Here is a 24,624-nt window from a genome sequence, read left to right as displayed (position 1 = left end):
AAATACTGAACAAAACAAGGCACAGTTAGAATTTGGCTATAAAACATCAACATATAAAAAATAAAAGAACACCTTTATTTCCATGCAGTTCCTGTATTTCAGCTTCCTACTGTACCAGTTACAGTACAAATCAAGAACTGTAAAGGACTAGGGTTGAATTCAAACACTTTCATCCATGGGTTGGATACAGTTTGCATCTAATTTTGGTCTATGTCCCATCAGTATATCCTTGTGGTGCCATTTTATTCACCTAAATGGTAGCCCTTAGGCTGAAAATGAGACCACAGTGAGGGGACAGGTCTGCAATGAGACTATTGTTCAGCAAAAATGATATGGGAATATCCCCAAACAATTTAATGTGTCATGGTGTTTATACAGTGGAGAACAACGAAGGAACACTTACGACAAAGACAGGTAAACGGACATGTGAATGAAGCCTTACAAGTGGGACATTAATTTTACTTCAACGCATTTTATCATTGTGGGTATATATTTTTTTTTATTCATTTGCATATAAAGTAAAAATATTTCTGTTTGGTCAAGATGACCCAATTTACTACAGTAATATGTGCCAAACAAACCAAATAAAATCTGCTCAGAAAAAAAACACATGGTAAAAAAAACCTCTGATTCAGTCCATTTAACATTACAGTGGGCCCACGCTGCTGTGAGTCTGGTTTAAATAAATCTTTTCTTCCACATAATGGTTGTTGTTGATTTCATAGTCCTTTTTATTTTCCTTTAAAAAGTTACTGTACTTATATTTTCTCATTGCGTACGTGCTTTAGAGCTCTACAGTAATGTAGCCAGTGAGAAAGCCTAGTAGAGTTTTTTGATCTTCCAATGATCCTTTTCCACATCTATGAGGCTCCTAAGTACTGATGGAAGTAGAGACCAAATAGGCTAGTGACAATTTGGCAGACAGAGACCCACCATGTCAAAAAACCAAACAGACCACGGAAGAAAATGGAAGAGAAGATGGTTCGGAAAGCACTCAGTGCCCCTATTATCTGCTCGACGGCAATCTGAACATCCTCAGAGTCTTCCTCTTCTTCAGAAGATGTAATGCGTGGTGCAGTAGAAGACTCTACTACAGGGGAAAAGCCAATGGTTTCTGGGTACAGTCCCCAAGAGTAATCACCTGCAAACATATAATAATTGCACATAACATGGAATAGAGACTTATTAATACCCAATTCATGGAAGTGGCCACACACATTATCCTAACTTGGTTGGGCTTTGTAGAGGAATCAAAGCAATGTCACCAGAATTCTGGAGTAAATTTTCTCTGTAAAGCCGCAAAACTTTGGCACAACTTGGAGTTGTGCAAAAATGTTGTAACTTGATTTTTTTTTTCACAATAGTTTCTCCCAGATCTGTCAAAATGGGTGAAACTGGGGAGGGACAGGGACGTGACGCCACAACTCGTCTAGGCCATGGTAAGCTGTGCATGAAGGTGTACACCATCCATCAGACACGTGTGCCTCTTCATTAATCAGTAGCGTCTGACTCAAATAGGCTCCCTCATCAAGACCAGTGTGAAAAATGCTTGTCTTGATGAATCGGGACCTATATGTGTAAGCACACTACCGGGCTGTCCCATGAAACTCATCATTAAAGGGACACTGTCACCTGAATTTGGAGGGAACAATCTTCAGCCATGGAGGCGGGGTTTTCGGGTGTTTGATTCACCCTTTCCTTACCCGCTGGCTGCAATATTGGATTGAAGTTCATTCTATGTCCTCCGTAGTACACGCCTGCGTAAGGCAATCTTGCAGCCAGCGGGTAAGGAAAGGGTGAATCAAACACCCGAAAACCCCCGCCTCCATGGCTGAAGATTGTTCCCTCCAAATTCAGGTGACAGTGTCCCTTTAATATGGAAGCTGGGAAAGATGACATCAACCTACAACCATCATGTGTATGGTCTAGCTTATTTTAGTGACTTTACATGCATGGCAAGCCGTGTAGGCCAAAGCGTGTTCTCATTTACGGAAACAAGATCTTTTTCAGAGTGTACAGTAAAAATAAAGTGATTCCCTCCCTTCACTTGGTGACCAAGGGACCAGTCATGTATTGTGCTGCACATTAGATCGCCAATCGGCATGCGCCCTTTAGTAATATAGCAACAACGGACTGATCACTTTCGCTGGGCACTGTGGCCAATGTCTACAGCGAAATACACAAGCTGGGTGGGTCTCCCACCAAGTTGCATTCCCCACAAATAGGCAAATTATTTGGCGTTATACGTTAGATGTGGTTTCATATTGAGGACATGGAGCATTTACAATTTTACCTACCCATTGACTTCAGCAAGAAAACACAATGCAGGGTAAAAATGATTGGTGCCAAATACTGTAAAGACACTACAGTAAGGTAACAAAAGATGCGGGAAATCTGCACAAAAAAAAAAAAATTAATTAATTGCCCCAGACGTCATTAAATTCATTTTTCCAGATGCCAATTTGAGTTTGTTTTAATCTTGTAATAATAAAATAGTACAAATACATACACGAAATACACTCCACTAAATGTGATTTAATGTTTACGGCTGACAGAAATTGATGTCCGTGCACAGTAAAACAGATCTATTCTATGGGCTTTACCTTCTGGCTACACTGTAATAGGTTTCGGAAGGACTATACATTTAAGGTGAAGGATATAGAATAATATCAGGCTCCTAATAACATGTTTAATGTGGCTGTCAACCACTTTATCATGGATGACCTATCCCTAGGATAGGTTATCAATGTCTGATTGATCGGGGTCCAATACCTGGCACCCCCGCTGATCAGCTTGTCTTTGGTGTCAGAGGCAGCCGGAAGTGCTCAGTTGTGGAACTGCCCCGTCTTCTGGTAGTGGCCAAGGCAGGGTACTGCACGTTGATTATAACATGATTGGTGGGGGTGCCGGGTTTCAGACCCCGACTCATCAGACATTGATGACCTATCCTAAGGATAGAGCGCTGCTCACGCTTCTCTGCTAATCATGCTGCGTGATATCGGTGAACTGTGAATAATGGAGCTCCCATACTAGTCCGCGTACATAAGCGCTTGGATTGCATGCTGTTTTTTCATACTCCGCAGTATCACTTTAGTGATTGCACACATTATTAGGAGCCTGATCAAGTATTCCTATAACAGGTTCACTTTAAGGAATATATTGTAGATAACAAGCCGACCATGTAGTGCAAGCAGCTCTTAGTACATGCCTCCCAATATATCTCGGGACGGCAGATTATGGCTCAATTCATTAGGGACTATTTCTTGTGTTGTAGGGGAACCCGCTTACTTGTTTTCTCTTGGCTACTTACTTTACACTGAATCTCCAACATGGATATCCGTCCAGCCTCTCTCTTCATTTGCTCAACCCAACTGTTAGCTAAGCCGAGATATGCTTGCAAATGGAAGCGTGTTAAGGAGAGGCGGAGGAGACATAAAATCACAATGACCCAGAGGCGGAAAGTGTTGTATGCGGAATCTGACATACTGAAAAGATAAAGATATCATTTTGTTAGAACATGCTCAGTTTGTTATTTTCTTAGGTTGTAAAGTGTCACGAGAAAATGCAAAAAGCCTGGTTTGGGGCCTTTGTTCACACAGGATCATTTGACAAATTTTATAATATGAAACTAAAATAGAAAAATGGACTGACAAAGAAAGAAAAAAATCCCAGAATTAAAAGATTTTTTTTTTTTTTAACATAAAACGTTATTTAAGCAACAAGTCTTTTCTGATGGTCCGATCAATGACATCAGAAATCAATACTAGATCTGCATCCACTATGCCGTGAGATAGATTTGGAGAATATTTTGCCTTTACTTTCACGTTACTTACAGCTGTACAGCTTTTTTACCCATTGGTGCATTTAACAGAAAGTCTCTGGTGATTGGGCGGATCCACATTAAAACCACAATGACAGGAGGCAGAAAGCTGGCATGAAGTAGAAGCCTGCATAAAGAGGGCACAGAAGAGTTATCATTAACAGCGGCAAGTCACATTTTCCACTGAGTTCAGATGTGCCCACCCTGCAATCTGCTGTGGCCCCCTAAATTACCACCTGCCTCTTCAAACAGAATAATACATTGCATTTTTAGATTGAAAGTAACATGATTGTGAGAAAAATAAAAAGTCAATGGGAAACACTGACGAATAGTACCAGCACAATACTACCACATTTTTCAGGACATTAGAGAAGCACTCCTCCTCCTCTTCCCACCAAAGTTTTTATCCTCTTAATATATTGCAAGCATCATTTTATATAGCACTGTGTACTTACAATTGCTCATTTTGCCTTTCTACCCAGCTAATTCTTCTGTTCTCCATTAGGTCTATGACATCACGTGATTAAAAACGGACAAGCTGAATCCTTCTAAGCTCTATGCAGAAACAGGAGGTCAATTTTCCCTGTATGAGTCACAAGTCACTGCAAAAGTCTCTGGTATGGGGGAGGAGGGGGCAGATGGGTCAGGAGGTGAAAAGGGGAATGATAAATGCAGGGACAAGATACTTCCTGTTTCTACACAGAGCAGAGAAAAGAGAAAAATGTACTGGGTAGAAGGGTAAAATGAGCAATTGGAAGTACACAGTGCTATATAATATGATTGCAATATATTAAGAGGATGAAAACTTTGATGGGAGGAGGAGGGGTGCTTCTTTAAAGTGAATTTCTGGGTATAATAGACTTAGCATGGTTATTTAACTCAACTGGATATTTTTTGTTCTGGTCCACCCAAACGTTGTCATTTAAGCCATCTTTGACAATATACTTACTGAAGCATGGGTCTGTCTGCTGCCATCTTAAGAGCATCCAGGTGAGTCTGAGCCAATCGTAGGCCGGGGAATGTCAGACAAGCACCAAGGAATGAGCATAGGGCAACCAATGCAATTTTGAAACCCAGTTTAATAAAGGGGACTCTGAAAAACAGCGCACATGGACTTAGAACAGCAGCATGGCATTCATACAACTAAATTCTATTGTAATGTGCAAATGATTTACATGTGGCGAAAATGTTGCAAAGTAAGAATGCTTTAAAAAAATAGAACTGTTAATAGTTTGTTTTTATCAGTGTATAAAATGCAAAGTGAATGAATACGAGAGAACTAAATCAATTCAATATTTGGTATGACCACTCTTTGCCTTTAAAACTGCACCAATTCTTCTACTGTAGATATGCTTGTACTTGTTTTATTAAGCATCTCTGAGAACTAACCACAGATCTTTTGTGAATGTAGGTTTATGCAAATCCTTCTGTCTCATGTAATCTACAGACAGACTCGATGTTCACATCAGGGCTATGGCCCTATGGCCATATAATTAATTCCAGGACTCTTTGTATTAACACTTCTATTTAGTCAAAGGATTATTACTTTGCAGCATTTTTCACATCTGCCTAAATTGTTTGGTGACTCATAACTAGAGATGGGCGAATCCGAACAGTAAAGTTGGGGTCCGAACCCAGATTTCTTCAGGAAGTCTGTTTAACTGTTAGGGTTTGGCACCCCTAACATCGAGCTTTTCCCACGCTGTTTTCTGCATGATAGCTTGAGAAACACCGGTGGCTCTGATTAGCGGTAAGATTATTACCACCGACAGCAGGCATAGGCTGATTGGAGGAATACACCCATCAGCCAACACCTGTTACCAGCGGTACATTTTTTACCTCCGGTCACACCTGCTGGCTTAGGCTACGTTCACATTTGCGTTGGGCAGAGCTGCGGAGGGCTGAGTACTTTCTCGTACTTCCTGTGTTAATCCCCGCCCACTGCCGGACCTCTTCCATTCAGCTCCGTCTACATCTGCATGTGTCCTGCGTACCTATCTTTAACATTGTACATGTTGTTTTGACGCTGCGCCGACAGCAACAAAATGCAACATGTTGCTTTTAACGAGTTCAGTGCAGCGTCAAAGCAACGCATGTGGATGCATCCACATACATCTGCATGGCCTGCGTACCCAATGTTAAAGATAGGTTCGCAGGATGCATGCAGACTTAGGCGAAGCTGAATGGAATCGTAGGTGCGGAAGTTGGCGGGGCTTAACAGAGGAAGTACCTGGAAGTACGCAGCCCTCCGCAGCTCTGCGCAACGCAAATGTGAACGATGTAAAATTCTGACCAAATATTAAACATGTGAATGTGACCTTAATTTGAGGGTATTCACATCGTAATTGGAATAAGGGTTTAGGAATTACTGCTCCTTAATATGTAGCGGCTTCTTTTTCTAAGGACCAAAAGTAATTGGACAATTATCTCAAGAGCTTCAATTAAGCAGGTAAAAGATCTGGAGCTGATTCCAGGTGTGACATTTGCATTAGGAAGCTGTAGCTGTGAACCCACAACATGTGGTCAAAAGTGAAACAAAAGTAAAAGCTCTCAGTGAAACAGACCATCATTAGGTTGAAAAAAAAGAACAAATCCATCATCGAGATACCAGAAAACAACAGTTTGGTACATCCTGCAAAAAAACAAACGCACTACTGTGCTTGGGATCTTCAAAGAGGCCTGGATGTGCACAGAAGACAACAGATATGAATAAGTGCAGAATTCTTTCCATGGTGAAGAAAAACCCCTTCATAAAGGAAACCCAAGTAAAGACCAGTCTCCAGGAAGTAGGTGTTTCAATATCTAAGTCTACCATAAAGAGAAGACTTCATAACAGCAAATACCGCGGGCTCCCTACAAGATGCAAACCATTGATCAACCTTAAAAAGAAGAAAAGCCAGATTACACTTTGCCAAAAAAAATCTAAAGAAGGCAGCCCAGTTCTGGAAAAGCATTCTTTGGACAGATGAAACTAAAATCAACCTGTACCAGAATGATGGTAAGGAGAAAGTATGGAGAAGGCGCGGAACTGCTCATGATCCAAAGTACACCACATCCTCTGTAAAACATGGTGGAGGCAGTGTGACGACACAGACAAGCATGGCTTCCAAGGGCACCCAGTCACTGGTGTTTATTGATGATGTGACCGAAGACACAAGCAATGAATTCTGTGTACAAGGCTATACTTTCTGCTCAGATTCAACCAAATGCAGCAGGGTTGATTGGATCATGCTTCACAGTACAGGTGGACAATTACACACAACATACTGTGAAAGCAACCCAGGAGTTTTGTTTTTTTTAAGGCAAAGATGTGGAATAGTCTGCAATAATTGAGTCAATCATCACATCTCAAGCCCTTCGAGCTGCATTTCACATGCTTAAGACGAAAACTTAAGGCAGAAAGACCCAGAAACAAGCAGCAACTCAAGTCGGCTGCGGTGAAGGCATGGCAAAGCATCACTAAGGAGGAAACCCAGCATTTGGTGACGTCCATGGCTTCCAGACTGCAGGGAGACCTTGCCCGCAAAAGATTCTCTAATAACATTTTATTTATGGTAAAGTTAATTTGTCCAATTTATTTTGAGCCCCTGAAAAGAGACAACTTTGTAGAAAAACGTTTCCAATTCCTAAACATTTCACAGGATATTTTTGTTCAACCCCTTTAATTAAACCTGAAAGTCTACACTGCAGTTGCATTTCAGTGGTTTCATTAAAAAAAAAATAATAATGGACTGCAGAACCCAAATCACGAAGATTGTCACTGCCCAAATATTTCTGGGCCTAACTGTATGTTGCACTTTTAGGCTATATTCACATGCAGCATTTTTTGCTGCGTTTTCTCTGCAGGCAGGCCCTGCTCTCTTGGCAGTAAGTATGTGATGTTAAAAAAAGCACATTTTGCTGTGTTTTTCTTGCTCTGCGGATATGGATTACAGGTGTGCTTTGTCTACAGTACAGGTTTAATACATTTAGTCTTATTCACCAAAAGTGTTCGTTGCAAAAACGCTGAAAGAATTGAGATGTTCCAAATTTGAAAAATGATGCAATTCTCAAATTCCGTCAGGGAAGAAAATAAAAAACAAGTGTGTGCATGAGATTTCTGAAATCTCATAGCTTTTGCAGGTACTGTAACAAGCAACTTTTAATTTGCAGAAAAAAAACACTGCATACGAACATAGCCCTAACCTGCATGACACATGTTCCGTCTATCAATACAAACTGCCACAAGTGTACTATCATAATTAATTAAATTGGGTTGATCATAAAAAGATGTCCAAATATAAGAAACCATATGTTTAGATTATACAGTAAGTGCAGGATTAAAGAGAACCTGTCAGCAGGTTTTTTGCAATGTAATCCGAGAGCAGCATGATCTGGAGGCAGAAAGCTCGATTCCAGTGAGGTGACACTTACTGGACTGCTATAGATGTAGCAGTGAACAAACAAAGTTGCACTCTGTAGTGCTAAAGCTTGTAAATATGTAATATATGAAATATGAATTGCATTACTGCTCTAGATAAGAAGAAAAGAATGGAGACACGTAGCACATAATTTGGCCAATTCATGCATGTCCAGCAGCCAACAACAAGGTGGTCTCTGATTTGCTGGGAACCTACGTGTCCAGTGTGAATATCTCTAGGCTGAAGCCTGAATTTCTGGTTGGTAGGATCCTGCTGCAATTATAACCACCACAGGCTGAGTGCTCAGTCAGAGAGCCAATATACACATAGCAAAAGACTGACTGGCACTTCCAAATCAAAAAACTGGTGTGCATAGGTGCGCATGAAGAGTAGCCCTCTCTATATACAACAAACAAATAAAGATGTATATATAGATGTTGCAGTGGTCAGAAAGCCGAGCTGCATATAACCCCTCCCACACCACTGAGCAGTTTTCTGTGTACACTGAATTGTCAGCTACAAATCAACAGTGGTGGGGGCGGGGTTATGCAGATCAGCCTGACTGGTCTGCACATGAGATCTAGTCCTCTAGTGTTAATCTCCTGCTGATAAAACACTGCTTGTATTCAAACTACAGCACACAGCCTAATAAATGTCACATTCTTGGAATCAGGCTCTCTGCCCCATACATCATGCTGCTCTCAGATTAAATAGCAAAAACTTGTTAACTATCTCATACATACAAACATTTGCCAAGATTACAGCAAGTTAAGTACATTGATAAAAAATTCTAAGAGGCAACTTACGATAACTGCCAGCCTTGCTGTTTAAGTAAAATTTCCAGATTATGACAAATATTATCTATACCTGCAATAAAAAAATAGCTCTATTATATATGATGAGAGACATAGGAAAACTATGAGAATTGAGAAGATATCACATAGAACCATAACCATTCCAAAACAGGCGATTTTCCATTTTTACGCTCTTGTTTTTTCCTCCCCTTCTTGCAAGAGCCATAACTTTTTTATTTTTCTGTCCATACAACTACATGAGGGCTTGTAATTTGCGGGACGAGTTGTACTTTTTAATGACATCATTAATTTCACAATGCGATGCACTGAGAAACAGGTAAAAAAATTCCCAAAGAAAAAAACAATGCAATTCAACAACTGATTTTGGGGCTTTGTTCCTACAGCATTAGTTATGCGGTAAAAATAACCTGCCAATATGATTCTACAGTGATTATGGCAATACAAAAATTACATAAAAAAAAAAAAAAAAAGAAATAAAAAGAAAAAAAAAAAAAAAGTTGCATGTGCTTTTGTCATTTTCCAAGATCTGTAACGGTTTCAGTTTTTAGTCGATAGAGCTGTGTGAGGGCTTGTTGTTTGCAAGTCGAACAGACATTTTATTGATCGTTTTTGGGTAGATGAAACTTTTTAAATGCTACTTATTGCATTTTTTAGTGGTGTTGCGGTGGTAGAAATACTGCAATTCTGGAGTTTACATTTTTTTCCCCACAGTATTGCTGTGTACTGCAAAAATCATGGTCACCTATGAAATCTAGGTGCAAAAAGAACATTGCACGCCTGTGTGTAGGTGCCCAAGTAGGAGCCCAATCTATAGGAATATACATAGGAAGAACTTGGCACTCATATATAGAATTTCAAGGGGATTTATCTGGGAGTTGCAATCCACAGTGAGAACATAACGTTTCGGTCGTTGCATAGACCTTCCTTGGAGGCACGGATTGCCATGCTGTCATGGCAACCCACCGTCGCCCTGCGACTGCTCCTGAGCCCACATCAAAGTCATGGAGCCAACATTGGGCGTACAAGTACTTCCAAAGTCAGTAAAAGGTTAGAAATGGGACAGAAGAGATTAGAGGTAATGTGAATACCTGGTTCCAGTCCAAACTCTAAATATTCTTCTCTTACAACCATCACTATCATGGCGATGAGCATAAAGAAGAAGGCGAAGGTCAAGCAGACCGAGCGCTCTCCTCCCTCTTCTGAACGGAAGTAGTGCTTCATCATGGTAAACAGAACTTTACTGGAGGATTTGAGGTAAGGAATAACCAACAAATGCTGCTCTTAGAATCCAAGACCCCAGTTACCGCATCCCCTTACATGAGGCCTTAAAGGATACATAGCAAAAATGACAGTCAGCAGACACCACAAAACACCAATATTGACTTCATTCTGGGCATTCACTAGACAGTAGTATCCTTCAGTCAACAGGTAGATGATCGTTGAGTACAATGAAAAGTCTATAAACCACTGGTACTCCAGGAAATATCGAAGCACTGCAAAATGAAGGAAAGAAATAGAATTAAGTGCTATTACTAGAAAGATTAATACTCAGAGACTGAACAAAAAGTAGGAATGTGTCACCTACAAGACAATAGAGTGCGAGCTACAAAAGGTAGGTGGACTTCACCGTGGCTAGAAAGAACCCATCAATGAACTTGTTCTCTCAGACACAGTGCCCATGGGTGACAGCAAGGCCATAGTTAGCTAGGTATAGTTGTAATCTGAGAAATCTATAGAAATAAGGCTATGTTCACTTATTTAGTATTTGGTCAGTATTTTACCCCAAGAGTGGGTGATAAATACAGAAGTGGCCAAGATCACATTACCCCAATGATATGCATTTATTGGGTCCAAGGCTCTCATGATATATCCACCTATGCCAGGCAAATCTGCCAGCATGTTTTCTTCCAGTAGGAAGTCCTTATACCCTTATTAGTTTAATTGTACACCTCATACTAGTAATATCAAGCACCAATATATTTGAACAATCTGGCTAGAATATCATACCCAAAGTCCCATAGTGGTCACATTAACTTCAATCACCCGTTCTTCAAATGCAGAGTCACAAGTACCCTGGGAATCTTAAACCTACATCCTGAGATGTTGTCACTGAGACGTCACAATTTATACACAAATAATAATACACTGAGACACTCTTCATGACCAGAAAATTGATTACCTTAAAGGGGTTGTCCAAGTTTATCACAAAAACCAGCAGTCACTATTTCACTGCAGGCCTTGCATGTCCAGTTGCAATGTGGCCGGTCGTACACATATTGATGACCGCCCTGTTGCGCCAGTAGCAGTGGAGAATCCTCAGAGTGCATGCTGTGAGGATACACAAGTGTACAGTGACAGAGTGACTGCAGACTTCGTCATAAACCCTTTAAAGCAATGGACTTTGGAACAACTGCCTCTTAGGGTGAGAACAAGTCATGAATATAGGTTGGCAATCTAAATTTTTGGAAGTATAGGCCCAGATTCATCATTGCCCTTATTTTTTGTCCATTTTTGCGCCTTTTTTGTTTGCACCCAATTCATTCTATTTGCACCTTTTTTAGGTCTATTTTATATGTGCTCGCCAGTTTGTTTTCTTTATGCTTTGTGGGCGGAGTCTAGCAATTCCAGAGGTTTTAACTCGATGCATCAATTGTGACTTTTTTTAAATTTGCTGCAACTGCACTTCAGTCGCCCCTGGAGTATGCCAGTATTGTGATGCCAAAAGTCACAAAAATAGTTTAAGACAGGAAAAGAAGCCAATTAATGACTCTGCGGCAAATTCTTGAATCACGCTGGTCATTTTGATGAATATGGCACCAAAAACACCAACTAATACATACATACATACTAAGACAAGAAAGGAAAGTGACTTATGACGTCCATCTAGTCTCACATTATACTCGCCTTCCATGACAAGCTTTATTGTGTATACTGCAGTGATATAGATGTGATCATTACTGTGTATTAAACATGGATCATACATAGTATTTCATCAGAGGGGACTGTATCACATGCCGCACAAGTGATTGGATTTCTTTTGCATGTAAAAGGAAGTTTTTATAGTTTATTTTACCTTTACCCAATAAAATAAATAAATTACCAAGAGCATCAACCGTCGTGATTGGGGTGACCTCCAAATGAAGGTCAATGTCTCTTGGGACTGTAAGTGGTTTTTCATCTGTGGTTCCATTCATTCTCCTACAAAAATAGAGGTTAACTAAAATGTAAAAAAAATATGCAAGCTGAAAGTTTAATATCTCACTAAATCTGACACATGCACAGCATTACACTTTTCTTCTATTAGTAGGATAGATAGATAGATAGATAGATAGATAGATAGATAGATAGATAGATAGATAGATAGATAGATAGATAGATAGATAGATAGGAGTCTAAAAGCTCTGTCTGCCATTGCAAAAACCCATGAATCCGTAATTCCAGATAGTCAGCCATAAGTGAAGGAGTTCTAAACAATTATTCAAGTTTAGAAAAAAAAAAAAAAAAAAACAACATTAATTCAAGAGAAAAATGATCATTGATACTTAGTGTCAAAAAAACATAGTTGTAGGGTTTGCCTGGACATATGATACCGGTAACGATCTATCTGGATGTAATCAGTGCATAGAGTTGAACAGCGCAGCTCTACTTAATGTATAGTGACATCTACAGGATACTGCAGATCAGTTATTCGCTTAAATAGTAGTTGAGCTACAATTCTCACCAGAAGCCAGTATGGATTAAATAGCGTTCACCATTTACATGCAGAGAATAGTTGAAAAGTTAGGATATCAGGTGTAAGACATTCATTGATGTGATACTGATGACCTACCCATATGACAACCCTTTTATGGATCCCTGCTGTAGATTATATTTATTTGTAATCTTACCGCTCTTTCTTGGCTTTGGGCTTTAGTTTTCCAGAGAGTGCTCTTAATTCGTTCTCTGTTGGATGCTTGTAGCGGAATAAGCTGATAAGGAAAAAAAAATGAACATATGTGAAGTTCAATAGTGAAAGTGGCTATGCAAGCTATATGAACCATATGGTAGCTTTATCAAACTTGTGGCCCATGTAAGCATTGCGTAGATCCTAGAACTTCTCAGGCAGCGATTGTATTACTACATATACATTAAAAAGGTTCTCCAAGAATGTAATAAAATGGCCATCGTCATGTAACTCAAATGGCAACACTTTCTAGTCATGTGTCAGGATGGGCTGTAGTCTTAAGAAATAAAGATACAGAGACCTGCGTCTAAGCTGACAGATGGGCAGCATAGTACACATACCCATATCAGACATGCTGGAGAAGTGAGTGATAAAAGAAGAAATGATGTCAACAGCAGACTAAGGGTACCGTCACACTATACGATTTACCTACGATCACGACCAGCGATATGACCTGGCCGTGATCGTAGGTAAATCGTAGTGTGGTCGCTGGGGAGCTGTCACACAGACAGCTCTCCAGCGACCAACGATGCCGAGGTACCCGGGTAACCAGGGTAAACATCGGGTTACTAAGCGCAGGACCGCGCTTAGTAACCCGATGTTTACCCTGGTTACAAGCGTAAAACTAAAAAAAAACAAACAGCAGATACTTACATTCTAGTGTCCGTCAGGTCCCTTGCCGTCTGCTTCCCGCACTGTGACTGCCGGCCGTAAAGTGAAAGTGAAAGCACGTCACCGCTGTGCTCTGCTTTCACTTTACGGCCGGCAGTCACAGTGCGGGAAGCAGACGGCAAGGGACCTGATGGACACCAGAATGTAAGTATGTGCTGTTTGTTTTTTTTTAGTTTTACGCTTGTAACCAGGGTAAACATCGGGTTACTAAGCGCGGTCCTGCGCTTAGTAACCCGATGTTTACCCTGGTTACAAGCGAACGCATCGCTAGATCGCATCGCTAGATCGGTGTCACACACACCGATCTAGCGATGCCAGCGGGAGATCCAGCGACAAAAGAAAGTTCTAAACGATCTGCTACGACGTACGATTCTCAGCAGGATCCCTGATCGCTGCTGCGTGTCAGACACAGCGATATCGTAACGATATCGCTGGAACATCACAAATCGTACCGTCGTAGCGATCGAAATGGCAGTGTGTGACGGTACCCTAAGAATTGAGAACTGAGGAGGGAGGAAAAAATCCTTTGTGCAGTCACACACTTCTACAGCAGCTCCGGTATGTGTATGCTTACTATAGAGCTCCTCTGACAGTTGAGATACAGGTCTTTGGCGCTGTGTTTCTTTAGATTGGCGCCCATCCTGACATGTTACTGAGACCTGCCATTTGAATTACGTTACGGGTAATTTTACTACATTCTTGCAGAACCTGTTCAAATGGAAATATACTCGGGATTACAAAAAAAGAAGAGAACTTGGGTATTCTGGTTACTAATAAACTAAGCAGTAGTACTCAATGTCAAGCAGCAGCTGCAAAAACAAAAAAGATATTAAGAGTATATAAAAAGAGAACTTTACATCCCAGTGTACTATTACACCTCTATAATCACTAGTAAGGCCATATCTAGAATTCAGGATCCAGTTAGGGGCTCCATATTTTAAAAAGAAGATTGGGAAGTTAGATTTGGTTCATGGTCAAGCAACTAGATTATTAAATTGGATGGAAGGTCTTCTTATAATTGGATTTGCTTAGCTTAGAAAAGGAAGCCCCCTTTTAGGTGGTGTTATTTCCATGTATAACTAAATGTGTGATCAATTACTGGCACATGTTTTATTTCTTCCAAGGATCTTACAAAAGGCATAAGGTGATAAACACCACAGAACATATTAACCCCTTCAAGTCGCGGCCCTTTTTCATTTTTGCGTGTTCGTTTTTCGCTTCCCTCCTTCCCAGAGCCATAACTTTTTTATTTTTCCGTCAATATGGTCATGTGAGGGCTTATTTTTTGCGGGACAAGTTGTACTTTTGAACGACACCATTGGTTTTACCATGTCTTTTACTAGAAAACGGAGAAAAAATTCCAAGTGCGGTGAAATTGCAAAAAAAGTGCAATCCCACACTTGTTTTTTGTTTGGCTTTTTTGCTAGGTTCACTAAATGCTAAAAATAACCTGCCATTATGATTCTCTAGGTCATTACGAGTTCATAGACACCTAACATGACTAGGTTATTTTTTATCTAAGTGGTGAAAAAAAATTCCAAACTTTGCTAAAAAAAAAAAAAAAAAAAAAAAAAAAAGTGCCATTTTCCGATACCCGTAGCGTCTCCATTTTTCGTGATCTGGGGTCGGGTGAGGGCTTATTTTTTGCGTGCCGAGCTGATGTTTTTAATGATACCATTTTTGCGCAGATACGTTCTTTTGATCGCCCGTTATTGCATTTTAATGCAATGTCGCGGCGACCAAAAAAATGTAATTCTGGCGTTTCGGATTTTTTTCTCGCTACGCCGTTTAGCGATCAGGTTAATGCTTTTTTTTTTAATTGATAGATCGGGCGATTCTGAACATGGCGATACCAAATACGTTTAGGTTTGGTTCTTTTTTTATTGTTTTATTTAGGAAGGGGCGAAAGGGGGGTGATTTAAACTTTTATATTTTTTATATTTTTTTCATATTTTTAAAAACATTTTTTTTTTACTTGTGCCATGCTTCAATAGCCTCCATGGGAGGCTAGAAGCTGGCATAGCCTGATCGGCTCTGCTACATAGCAGCGATCATCAGATCGCTGCTATGTAGCAGAAATGCAGGTGTGCTGTGAGCGCCGACCACAGGGGGGCGCTCACAGCAGACCTGCATCAGTAACCATAGAGGTCTCAAGGACCTCTATGGTTACCTTCCTGATGCATCGCCGACCCCCGATCATGTGACGGGGGTCGGCGATGACGTCATGGCCGGATGCGGTAGTTAAATGCCGCTGTCTGTGTTTGACAGCGGCATTTAACAGGTTAATAGCGGCGGGTGAATAGCGATTTCACCCGCCGCTATTGCGCGCACATGTCAGCTGTACAAAACAGCTGACATGTCGCGACTTTGATGTGGGCTCACTGCCGGAGCCCACATCAAAGGGGGATTCACGGCATGCGCAGTACTAGTACGGCGCATGTCGTGAAGGGGTTAAAAGCAAAAACTACTAGAGACAAAGGAAAAAAAAGCATTGGATTGCATGAAGATAGTAAGATTTCCCCTGACAGTCCAAGAGTTACATATAAATCAAATCAAAAGACCAATGTCCAAGTATATATGTACATACTAGCGATTGAACATGCCCCAACAGAACTTACATTTCACACACTGAGAAACCTAAGGGCAGATCTCTGATCTCCTGGTCTAACCTCCTGCATGATAAGACAGTGCTGGGTACAGAGCACAAATGACTCACAGTTTTCAGACAAGGTTGATATGGGGGCAAAGGCAGCACAACTGAGATTAAATGTGTCACATTGCAAACCTTCTATCATCTTTCCTCTTCATACAGGGAGAAGTACACGTCCCTCATGAAAATTAACTGATTAATTTTTTTTTTAAATTCAAGTGGGTGTAAAAAGTGTTGTCCACTACCCAGACTACCCATTCAGCATCACTATATTTCCCCCCTGTAAAATAATAACACCTATACACACCTCTGGTGCAGGTGCCGCTCCAGCGATGTTGGCATTGGCTCATCCATAATGTGACGTAAGCCCAAGGAAAGTGAGTGCCAACATTACCTGCACCAGAACTGAGTATAGGTGTTATCAATTTACTGGTGGTATATAGGGATTGAGAAGGGGTTGTGTGAGTAGTGGACAAGCCCTTTTTAAATCATCAGATGCCAATAGTTTCATTGCTAATAGCTCTGCAACGATGAGACGAAATTAAAAAGACAAGCAGAATAAAACTTGGTGGAATTTTTTTTTCAGCCACTATTACATTGTGTGTCCAGTTCAACATGAAAAAAAAAAAATGGGTAATAGGTGCTCAATGAAAAAATAATTAAAATCTTGTGAAAAAGTTATACATCTTCTAGTTGACAGTCAACTAGACCTGAAGGTGCAAAGCTTCTAAATACTATTAATTGGCAAATCACACATTAACTCCTTTCTGACATCCGACGTACTATCCTGTCCATGTTCCTTGGGCCCGTCTGACCATGGACAGGATAGTACGTCATAGCCGATCGGCCACGCACATGGGTGGTGTGCAACGGATCGGGGCCGGGTGTCAGCTGATTCTCACTAAGTCCCAGGAGCGGTCATAGACTACTTCCGACACTTTAACCCCCAACACACTGCGATCAAACATGATCGCAGCATTCTGGAGCCGGCACAGGGGGTGACAGCCCCTCTGCCGTGGGGTCCCAATCGCTGCCATGGAGAACAGATGTCGTCATGACGACATTCGGGTCTCCAGAGCTGAGAGACGTCCAGTCATGCGCAGTGCATGTCAGGAAGTCTCTTGACGTCAGTGAACAGAAGCTGCAGCGCTGACAGTTTCTATAGCATGCAGATCTGCATGCTATAGAAGCGATCAGCCTGCACAAAATGATTGTCCCATAGTGGGATAAAGTGAAAAACTTAGAATGAAAAAAAAATTTTTTTTAAAGAATTGTAAAAATACTTTACAAAATAAAAACTAATAATAATAATAATAAAAATAAATCAATATTTATTCTATTAGTAAATAAATATTTAAATGAAAAAAATCTAAAACAATAAAAGTACACATATTTGGTATCCCCGCGTCCGTAATGACCCACTAGTTAACCCCTTTTAGTGAACACCATAAAAAAAGACAAAAAACAATGCTTTATGATACCGCTGAACAAAAAGTGGAATAATACGAGATCAAAAAGACAGATATAAATAAACATGGCACTGCTGAAAACGTGATCTTGTTCCGCAAAAAACGACCCGCCATACAGCTCCATCAGTAGAAATATAAAAATGTTATAGCTCTCATGATAAAGCAATGCAAAAATAATTATTTTTTATATAAAATAGTTTTTATTGTATAAAAGCGCCAAAACATAAAAAAAATAATTTCAATGCGGTATCGCTGTAATCGTACTGACCCGAAGAATAAAACTGCCTTATCAATTTTACTACACATGGAACGGTATAATCGCCGCCTTCCCCCGCCCCCCCAAAAAAAAAAGAAATTAATGATTCGCTGGTTTTTATTCATTCTGCCTCCCAAAAATCGGAATAAAAAGAGATTAAAAAAAATGTCGTGTGCCCAAAACTGGCACCAATAAAAATATCAACTCGTCCCGCAAAAAATAAGCCCTCACTTGACTCTGTAAGTCGCAATATGGAAAAATTATAGCTCTCAAAATGTGGTGATGCAAAAGCATTAAGCTACTTACTGATAGCGGCATTTTTCGGAGGCCCATGACAGCACTAAGAGAGAGGGGATCCGCCCTTCAGGAACAGGAAACCTACAGATACAAAAGGGCGGCACCTCTCCCCATGCATCAGTTGTATTTCAGAGCCTGAGAGGACTACCTCGGTTAGTGGCACACAAATATACATTATATACAGTTTATATACAAAATTAATCCATTGTATCGAACTAGATACCCCACGTGAGATCTATCTATCTCATTATATACATTATAGGAAGTGCAACCCCCACGTGAATAGGGAGGGAACTAAGGGTGCTGTCATGGGCCTCCGAAAAATGCCGCTACCAGTAAGTAGCTTAATGCTTTATTCGGACTCCCATGACAGCACTACGAGAGAATTACAGAGATGTAAACTATCTTAGGGAGGGACTATAGCCTGTAGCACCCTTAACCCGAAGGTGAGATCAGAGGAGAACCCCAAGTCCAACCGATAATGTTTAAAAAAGGTGGAAGGGGATGACCACGTAGCTGCCTTACATATCTGGTCGATCGATACTCCAGATCTTTCCGCCCAGGATGTAGCCATGGCCCGGGTGGAATGCGCCCTCAGATTCTGCGGAGCCGGACCTCCACCTGCAGTATAAGCCAGAGAGATAGCCTCCCTAATCCACTTCGCTAGTGTGTACTTTGACACTCTAAGCCCTTTCCTAGGATCTTGGAAGGATAAAAACAACGCATTCTCTCTCTTCCAAGTGTCAGTGACTGAGATATACTCTAATAGGCACCTCCTAACATCCAAGGTATGGAGTAGCTCCTCCTTAGGATTAGAAGGATTATGGAGAAATGATGGTAGAACTATCTCCTGAGATCTGTGAAAATCTGAGGCTACCTTTGGTAAATAAGCTGGGTCCGGTCTGAGGACTACTCTGTCCTGAAGAAACTCTGTATAAGGGGAAAGCCTAGAAAGAGCCTGTATGTCCCCTACCCTACGAGCAGATGTTATTGCCACCAAGAATGCTGTTTTGAGGGATAACAATTTAACTGAGGCTAAATGTAAGGGCTCAAACGGTTCCTTAGTCAAAGCTGAAAGGACTAGGTTGAGATCCCAAGGTACCGATCTATTCTTGTGTATAGGTCTAGCTCTACTAGATGCTTTGATAAACCTTGATACCCAATAGTTATTAGCAATGTTACAGGAAAACAGGACCCCCAGGGCTGAGACTTGTACTTTTAGCGTACTTGTAGATAGATTTAGCTCTAGCCCCTTCTGCAGGAATTCTAAAATCTGGTTGATTGGTATTCCTTCTTCAATATTAAAATTTGAAGAGGCTAGGAACTTTCTCCAAGTTTTAGTGTAGATTTTAGTTGTTATATGTTTCCTACTCTTCATAAGGGTATCAATTAGATTTGGGGAAAAACCTCCGTTTTTTAACAATGACCTCTCAAAAACCATGCCGTCAAATGGAGACCCTTCACTTGTGGATGGCTGATGAAATAAGTCCAGAATGTCCGGAAGTACCCAGGGGTCTTCCACTGACATGATCCTGAGCCAGGAAAACCAAGCCCTTCTGGGCCAAAATGGAGCGATCAGTATGATTCTCGCTTGATCCTCCCTTATCTTTCTGACCACCAGAGGCAATAGGCCTAGCGGGGGGAACGCATAAGCCAACCGGAAATCCCATCTGATCAGGAAGGCATCCACTGCCAGCGGATATTCCCTGGGATTTAGGGAACAGAATTTTTTTGTTTTTCTGTTGTCCTTGGTGGCAAATAAGTCCACCTCTGGATGACCCCACATGCGGACAATCTGGTCGAAGATACCTGTGTTCAGAGACCATTCTCCTTGCTTTAAGGTGTTTCGGTTTAGAAAGTCTGCGCTTATATTTTCTTTCCCTTTTATATATAGTGCAGTTAAAGATAGGAAATGGTTCTCTGCTGTCTGGAGCAGGCGGTCCGCTACTTCCATCAGGGACTCGGAGCGTGTTCCACCCTGGTGATTCACGTAGGCCACTGCCACCTGGTTGTCGGAGAGGACTTTGACATGGTGACCCTGTAGATATACGAGGAGTTCCTTAATTGAGAATTCAATTGACATCAACTCCCTCTGATTGGAAGAGGCTGATGTTTGGGGGTCCCATAGACCCTGAACTATGACGTCACCCATGTGTGCCCCCCACACCGTGGGGCTGGCGTCCGTTGTGATTACACAAGTCACCTGTGTCACCCAGGGAACTCCTGCTGACAGATTGTCTTCTTCTAGCCACCATCTAAGAGATGCAAGAACCACTGGACTTAATGTCATCTGACCATGCAAGGAACCCTGTAAGGCTCTATCATAATCCAGTACCTCAAACTGTAAAGGTCTGGAGTGGAACTGGGCCCAACGGACGGCAGGAATACAAGTAGTTAGGGAACCTAACAGTGACATAGCCTGCCTAAGGGTCATGGATGGTTTATTAATTGCTTTTAACACCTGTTGTTGAATATGAAGTAATTTATCAGGTGGAAGACAGCATTGTTGGGTCTCGGAATTTAACAACAGCCCTAGGAATCTCTGGATTTTTAGGGGCTGCAATCGGGATTTTTCATAATTTATGATCCAGCCCAGATGTTCTAGTTTAGTTGTAACTGACTTTACTTGAGAAAGGGAATGGTCTGCTGAATTCCCCACTATAAGGAAATCATCCAGATAAGGAATAATGAGAATATTGGATTCTCGTAAGTGCGCCATGACCTCAGCGACTACTTTAGTAAATACCCTGGGAGATGCTGAGAGGCCGAAGGGAAGAGCTCTAAATTGAAAATGGCGAACAATACCTCCCATAGACACCGCCACTCGCAGAAACCTCTGGAAGTTTCTATGGATAGGAACATGATAGTATGCATCCTTTAAGTCCACAACTACCATGAAGCAGTGTTTGAACAACATCTTTATTGCTGAGCTGATTGACTCCATTTTAAAAGGTAGTATTAACCAGGTATTCATTAAGGGATTTAAGATTAATAATAGTCCTAAATGATTTGTCTGGTTTCTGAATCAGAAATAGAGGAGAGTAGAATCCTCTTCCTCTTTCTGATTCTGGGACCTCAATCAGCACATTTTTAAGGCATAAATTCATGACCTCTGCCTCTAAAGCCATCTGTTCAATAGTGGAGGAACGTAAGGGGGTTAGCTTAAATTTATCCCGAGGCCAGTGAATAAATTCCAGTCTCAGACCTTCCGATATAATACCTCGGACCCAGTCACTATTTGTGATGTTAGTCCATGCGGAAGAGAAGGCAGCCAATCTCCCTCCCACAGGGATTGCTAGTCATTGGTCTGGTTTCTTACGTTCTTTTGAGGAACGGCGAAACATGTAGCCCGTACCTCTCCTGCGTCTATCCTCCCATCTAAAATTATCTCTAGAGGGCGAGGAAGCGCGTCCTTCCACGACCAAATCTCCTTCTGTTGAATGGACGCCGGTAAGAGGCCGATGACAAATTAGGGAATTTTTTCTTGTCATCCCCAGCCTTTTCGAGCAGCTCATCCAAGGTTGGTCCAAAGAGATATTCCCCTTTGCATGGGATAGCGCATAACTTGGATCTTGACTGAATGTCACCCGACCAACACTTCAACCATAAGGCTCTACGAGCCGCGTTGGAGAGTCCTGCTGCTCTGGCCGCCATTTTGACCGAATCCACCGAAGCGTCCGACAGGAAAGCAGCAGCATCCTGAATTACTGGGAGCGCAGTTAGGATTGAATTTCTGGAAGCGCCTTCTTTAAGCTGGGACTCCAACTGTTCCAGCCAGACCATTAGGGATCTGGCTGTACATGTCGCGGCCACTGCCGGTCTCAAAGATCCGGCTGCCATCTCCCAGGTACCTTTAAGGAAGGTATCCGCTTTCCTGTCAAGAGGGTCTTTAAGGGACCACATGTCCTCAAAAGGTAGTGAGGCTTTCTTCGATGCCTTCGCCACCGCAGCATCTAATTTAGGGGCCTTGTCCCAGGTATCCACAGCCGCATCCTCAAAAGGGATACCTGCGCTTTAAAGCTGGTGGCAATGAACCTTTCTTCTCCGGTTTTTTCCATTCCCGGAGAATCAGGTCTTGAATCTTTTCATTCACCGGAAAGGATCTACGTTTCTTGTGATCCAGGCCGCTGAACATTAACTCCTGACGGGAAAGCTGCGTCTTAGGTTCTTCTAAGCCCATCGTACCCCTGACCAACTTAACTAATTTATCCACCCGGTCCAGAGGTAGACAAAATCGGCCAGAGTCCTCTTCTGATGACGAGGAAGAGGAAATCGAGCCATAAGAACCTTCCTCCTTTTCATCCTCCGAAGAATCAGAGATCACCGGAGCTCTATGTTTTGAACTTCCCGCCTGGGACAGAGACCACAGGGATTCCCTTACTTCCATACGGATCATCTCCTTTAGATTAGCCGTAGAAGCAGATTCTTCCGCTACCTAGGGGAGGACAATAAGGGTGATACCATCTATCTAGCCTGATGTCACTCAACCCCTCCACTCCTGTAGACCTCACCGTCTGCTGTATACAGGAGGCGCATAATTTTTTAGGGTAAGAATCTGGTAAAGGGACTCCACAAAGGGCGCACTCCTTATGTTTCGTCTTTACACTCTTCTTCCCCTAGAATGACAAAGTATAAGGGGCCCACGTCACTGAGTGAACATTCACGTAGATCACTTACCAGTGCACGCCAAACAAAAGGTACCAGAACACGAGGGGGCTCTTTGCCAGTTGAAGCTCTAGATCCCTGCCTGGATGAGCTTTTACGGCTGGACTGGTCACTTCTGACATGCTCCTTTTCCACGGCTTTCTGCCGCACTTTATCCAGTAGCTGAGGCTGCTGCTCACCATCATCTGCCATTATGAAGCTGTGGCCAAAAGCAGGCCTCTACTGCCAATACCTGCTTATATCCCCCTGTATTCCGGTCAGCAGGCTGCCTGGCGTCCTGCCCATTGGCCCCTGCTGTTCAGGCTGCAGCTGGGAGGTCAGCGGTGGCTAATGCAGAAAATCGGCGTCCGGACAATGGGCGCCGCCATCTTGGAACGACCGCGCATGCGCAGCCACCCCGTGAACCGGAAGCGCCCGCTGACTCCACCCCCGGCGTCACAGCATTCCGGAAACGCTCTGAGAGTGATGCAGGACGCCGGAGATGCACAGCAGCGCTCCGGACGGCGCTCCACTTCCGACGCCGCCACTACACCACCCCGCCGCACCGCATGGACCAGGGGGGGGGATTTATACTTACCGACGCCGGCGCTTCATGGAGACCAGGAATCCTCCGGACCCTGCTCCCAACGCCACCGACGTGCAGTCCAGCCAGGACCACCGTGGCGTCTCCAGGGACTTCCGCAGCGGCCGAGGTAGGAGACCCACCCCCGGCTACCAGAGTCGGCCGGCCGGCCTGGGAACTTCTACGAGATACTATCTGTAGGATCCTGTCCCTCCAGGAACAGGAAACCAACTGATGCATGGGGAGAGGTGCCGTCCTTTTGTATCTGTAGGTTTCCTGTTCCTGAAGGGCGGATCCCCTCTCTCGTAGTGCTGTCATGGGAGTCCGAATAAAACTAGTTTTTTAAATAAATAGCGCCTTTTAGCGTGTGACAGCTGCCAAACATAAAAACCCGTTATAACGCCTCTTTCATACGTCATATTTTCGGTACCGGAGATGCCAGTGTCCGTGTGTCTAATACTTGTGACACACGTGTGGCAGCCGTGTGCCGCATCAGCACCACAATTACGGGCGCCAGGGAAGAAGTGTTACAGTAAGCGCTGTTCCCCAGCGTTGAAAAAGTCAAAACAGCACTCCTTCCCTTCCGAGCTTTGCGGTGCGCCCAAACAGTGGTTTACCCCCACAAATGGGATATCGGCATACTCAGGACAAATTGCACAACAACTTCTGGTGTCCAATTTCTCCTGTTACCCTTGGGGAAAAAAAATTGGATCTGAATTTTTTTTTAATCATTCCAAAAATTCCTGTGAAGCACCAGAAGGGTTAATAAACTTCTTGAATGTGGTTTTGAGCACCTTGAGGGGTGCAGTTTTTAGAATGTGTCACTTTTGGGTATTTTCGATCATATAGACCCCTCAAGGTGACTTCAAATGTGATGTGGTTCCTAAAAAAACAAAATGGTGTTTTAAAAATGAGAAATTGCTGTTCAACTTTTAACCCTTATAACTCCCTAACAAAAAAAAAAAATTGGTTCCAAAATTATGCTGATGTAAAGTAGACATGTGGGAAATGTTACTTATTAAGTATTTTGTGTGACATACAGTTGTGGCCAAAAGTACTGACACCCCTGCAAACA

The 24,624-nt window shown here is 42.2% G+C and overlaps 1 protein-coding gene across 1 annotated transcript in view; it reads right to left on the bottom strand.

Moving 5' to 3' along the window:
• Positions 1-471: 471 nt before the first annotated feature.
• The window catches only part of TMEM161A (transmembrane protein 161A), a 35,373-nt gene continuing 11,220 nt past the window's right edge, over positions 472-24,624 (bottom strand). The window contains exons 3-12 of the mRNA XM_069767710.1: positions 12,923-13,003; positions 12,136-12,233; positions 10,372-10,528; positions 10,124-10,275; positions 9,027-9,087; positions 4,770-4,913; positions 3,834-3,947; positions 3,311-3,485; positions 2,298-2,394; positions 472-1,141 (exon numbers count right to left, since the gene is read on the bottom strand). Coding sequence (XP_069623811.1) covers positions 861-1,141; positions 2,298-2,394; positions 3,311-3,485; positions 3,834-3,947; positions 4,770-4,913; positions 9,027-9,087; positions 10,124-10,275; positions 10,372-10,528; positions 12,136-12,233; positions 12,923-13,003 — 1,360 coding nt within the window. The 3' untranslated portion in view covers positions 472-860. The remainder of the gene's footprint in view (positions 1,142-2,297; positions 2,395-3,310; positions 3,486-3,833; positions 3,948-4,769; positions 4,914-9,026; positions 9,088-10,123; positions 10,276-10,371; positions 10,529-12,135; positions 12,234-12,922; positions 13,004-24,624) is intronic.

Source organism: Ranitomeya imitator, chromosome 1 (assembly GCF_032444005.1).
Source record: "Ranitomeya imitator isolate aRanImi1 chromosome 1, aRanImi1.pri, whole genome shotgun sequence".
NCBI classification, from domain to species: Eukaryota; Metazoa; Chordata; class Amphibia; order Anura; family Dendrobatidae; genus Ranitomeya; species Ranitomeya imitator.
This window is presented reverse-complemented; position numbering and strand designations above follow the sequence as displayed.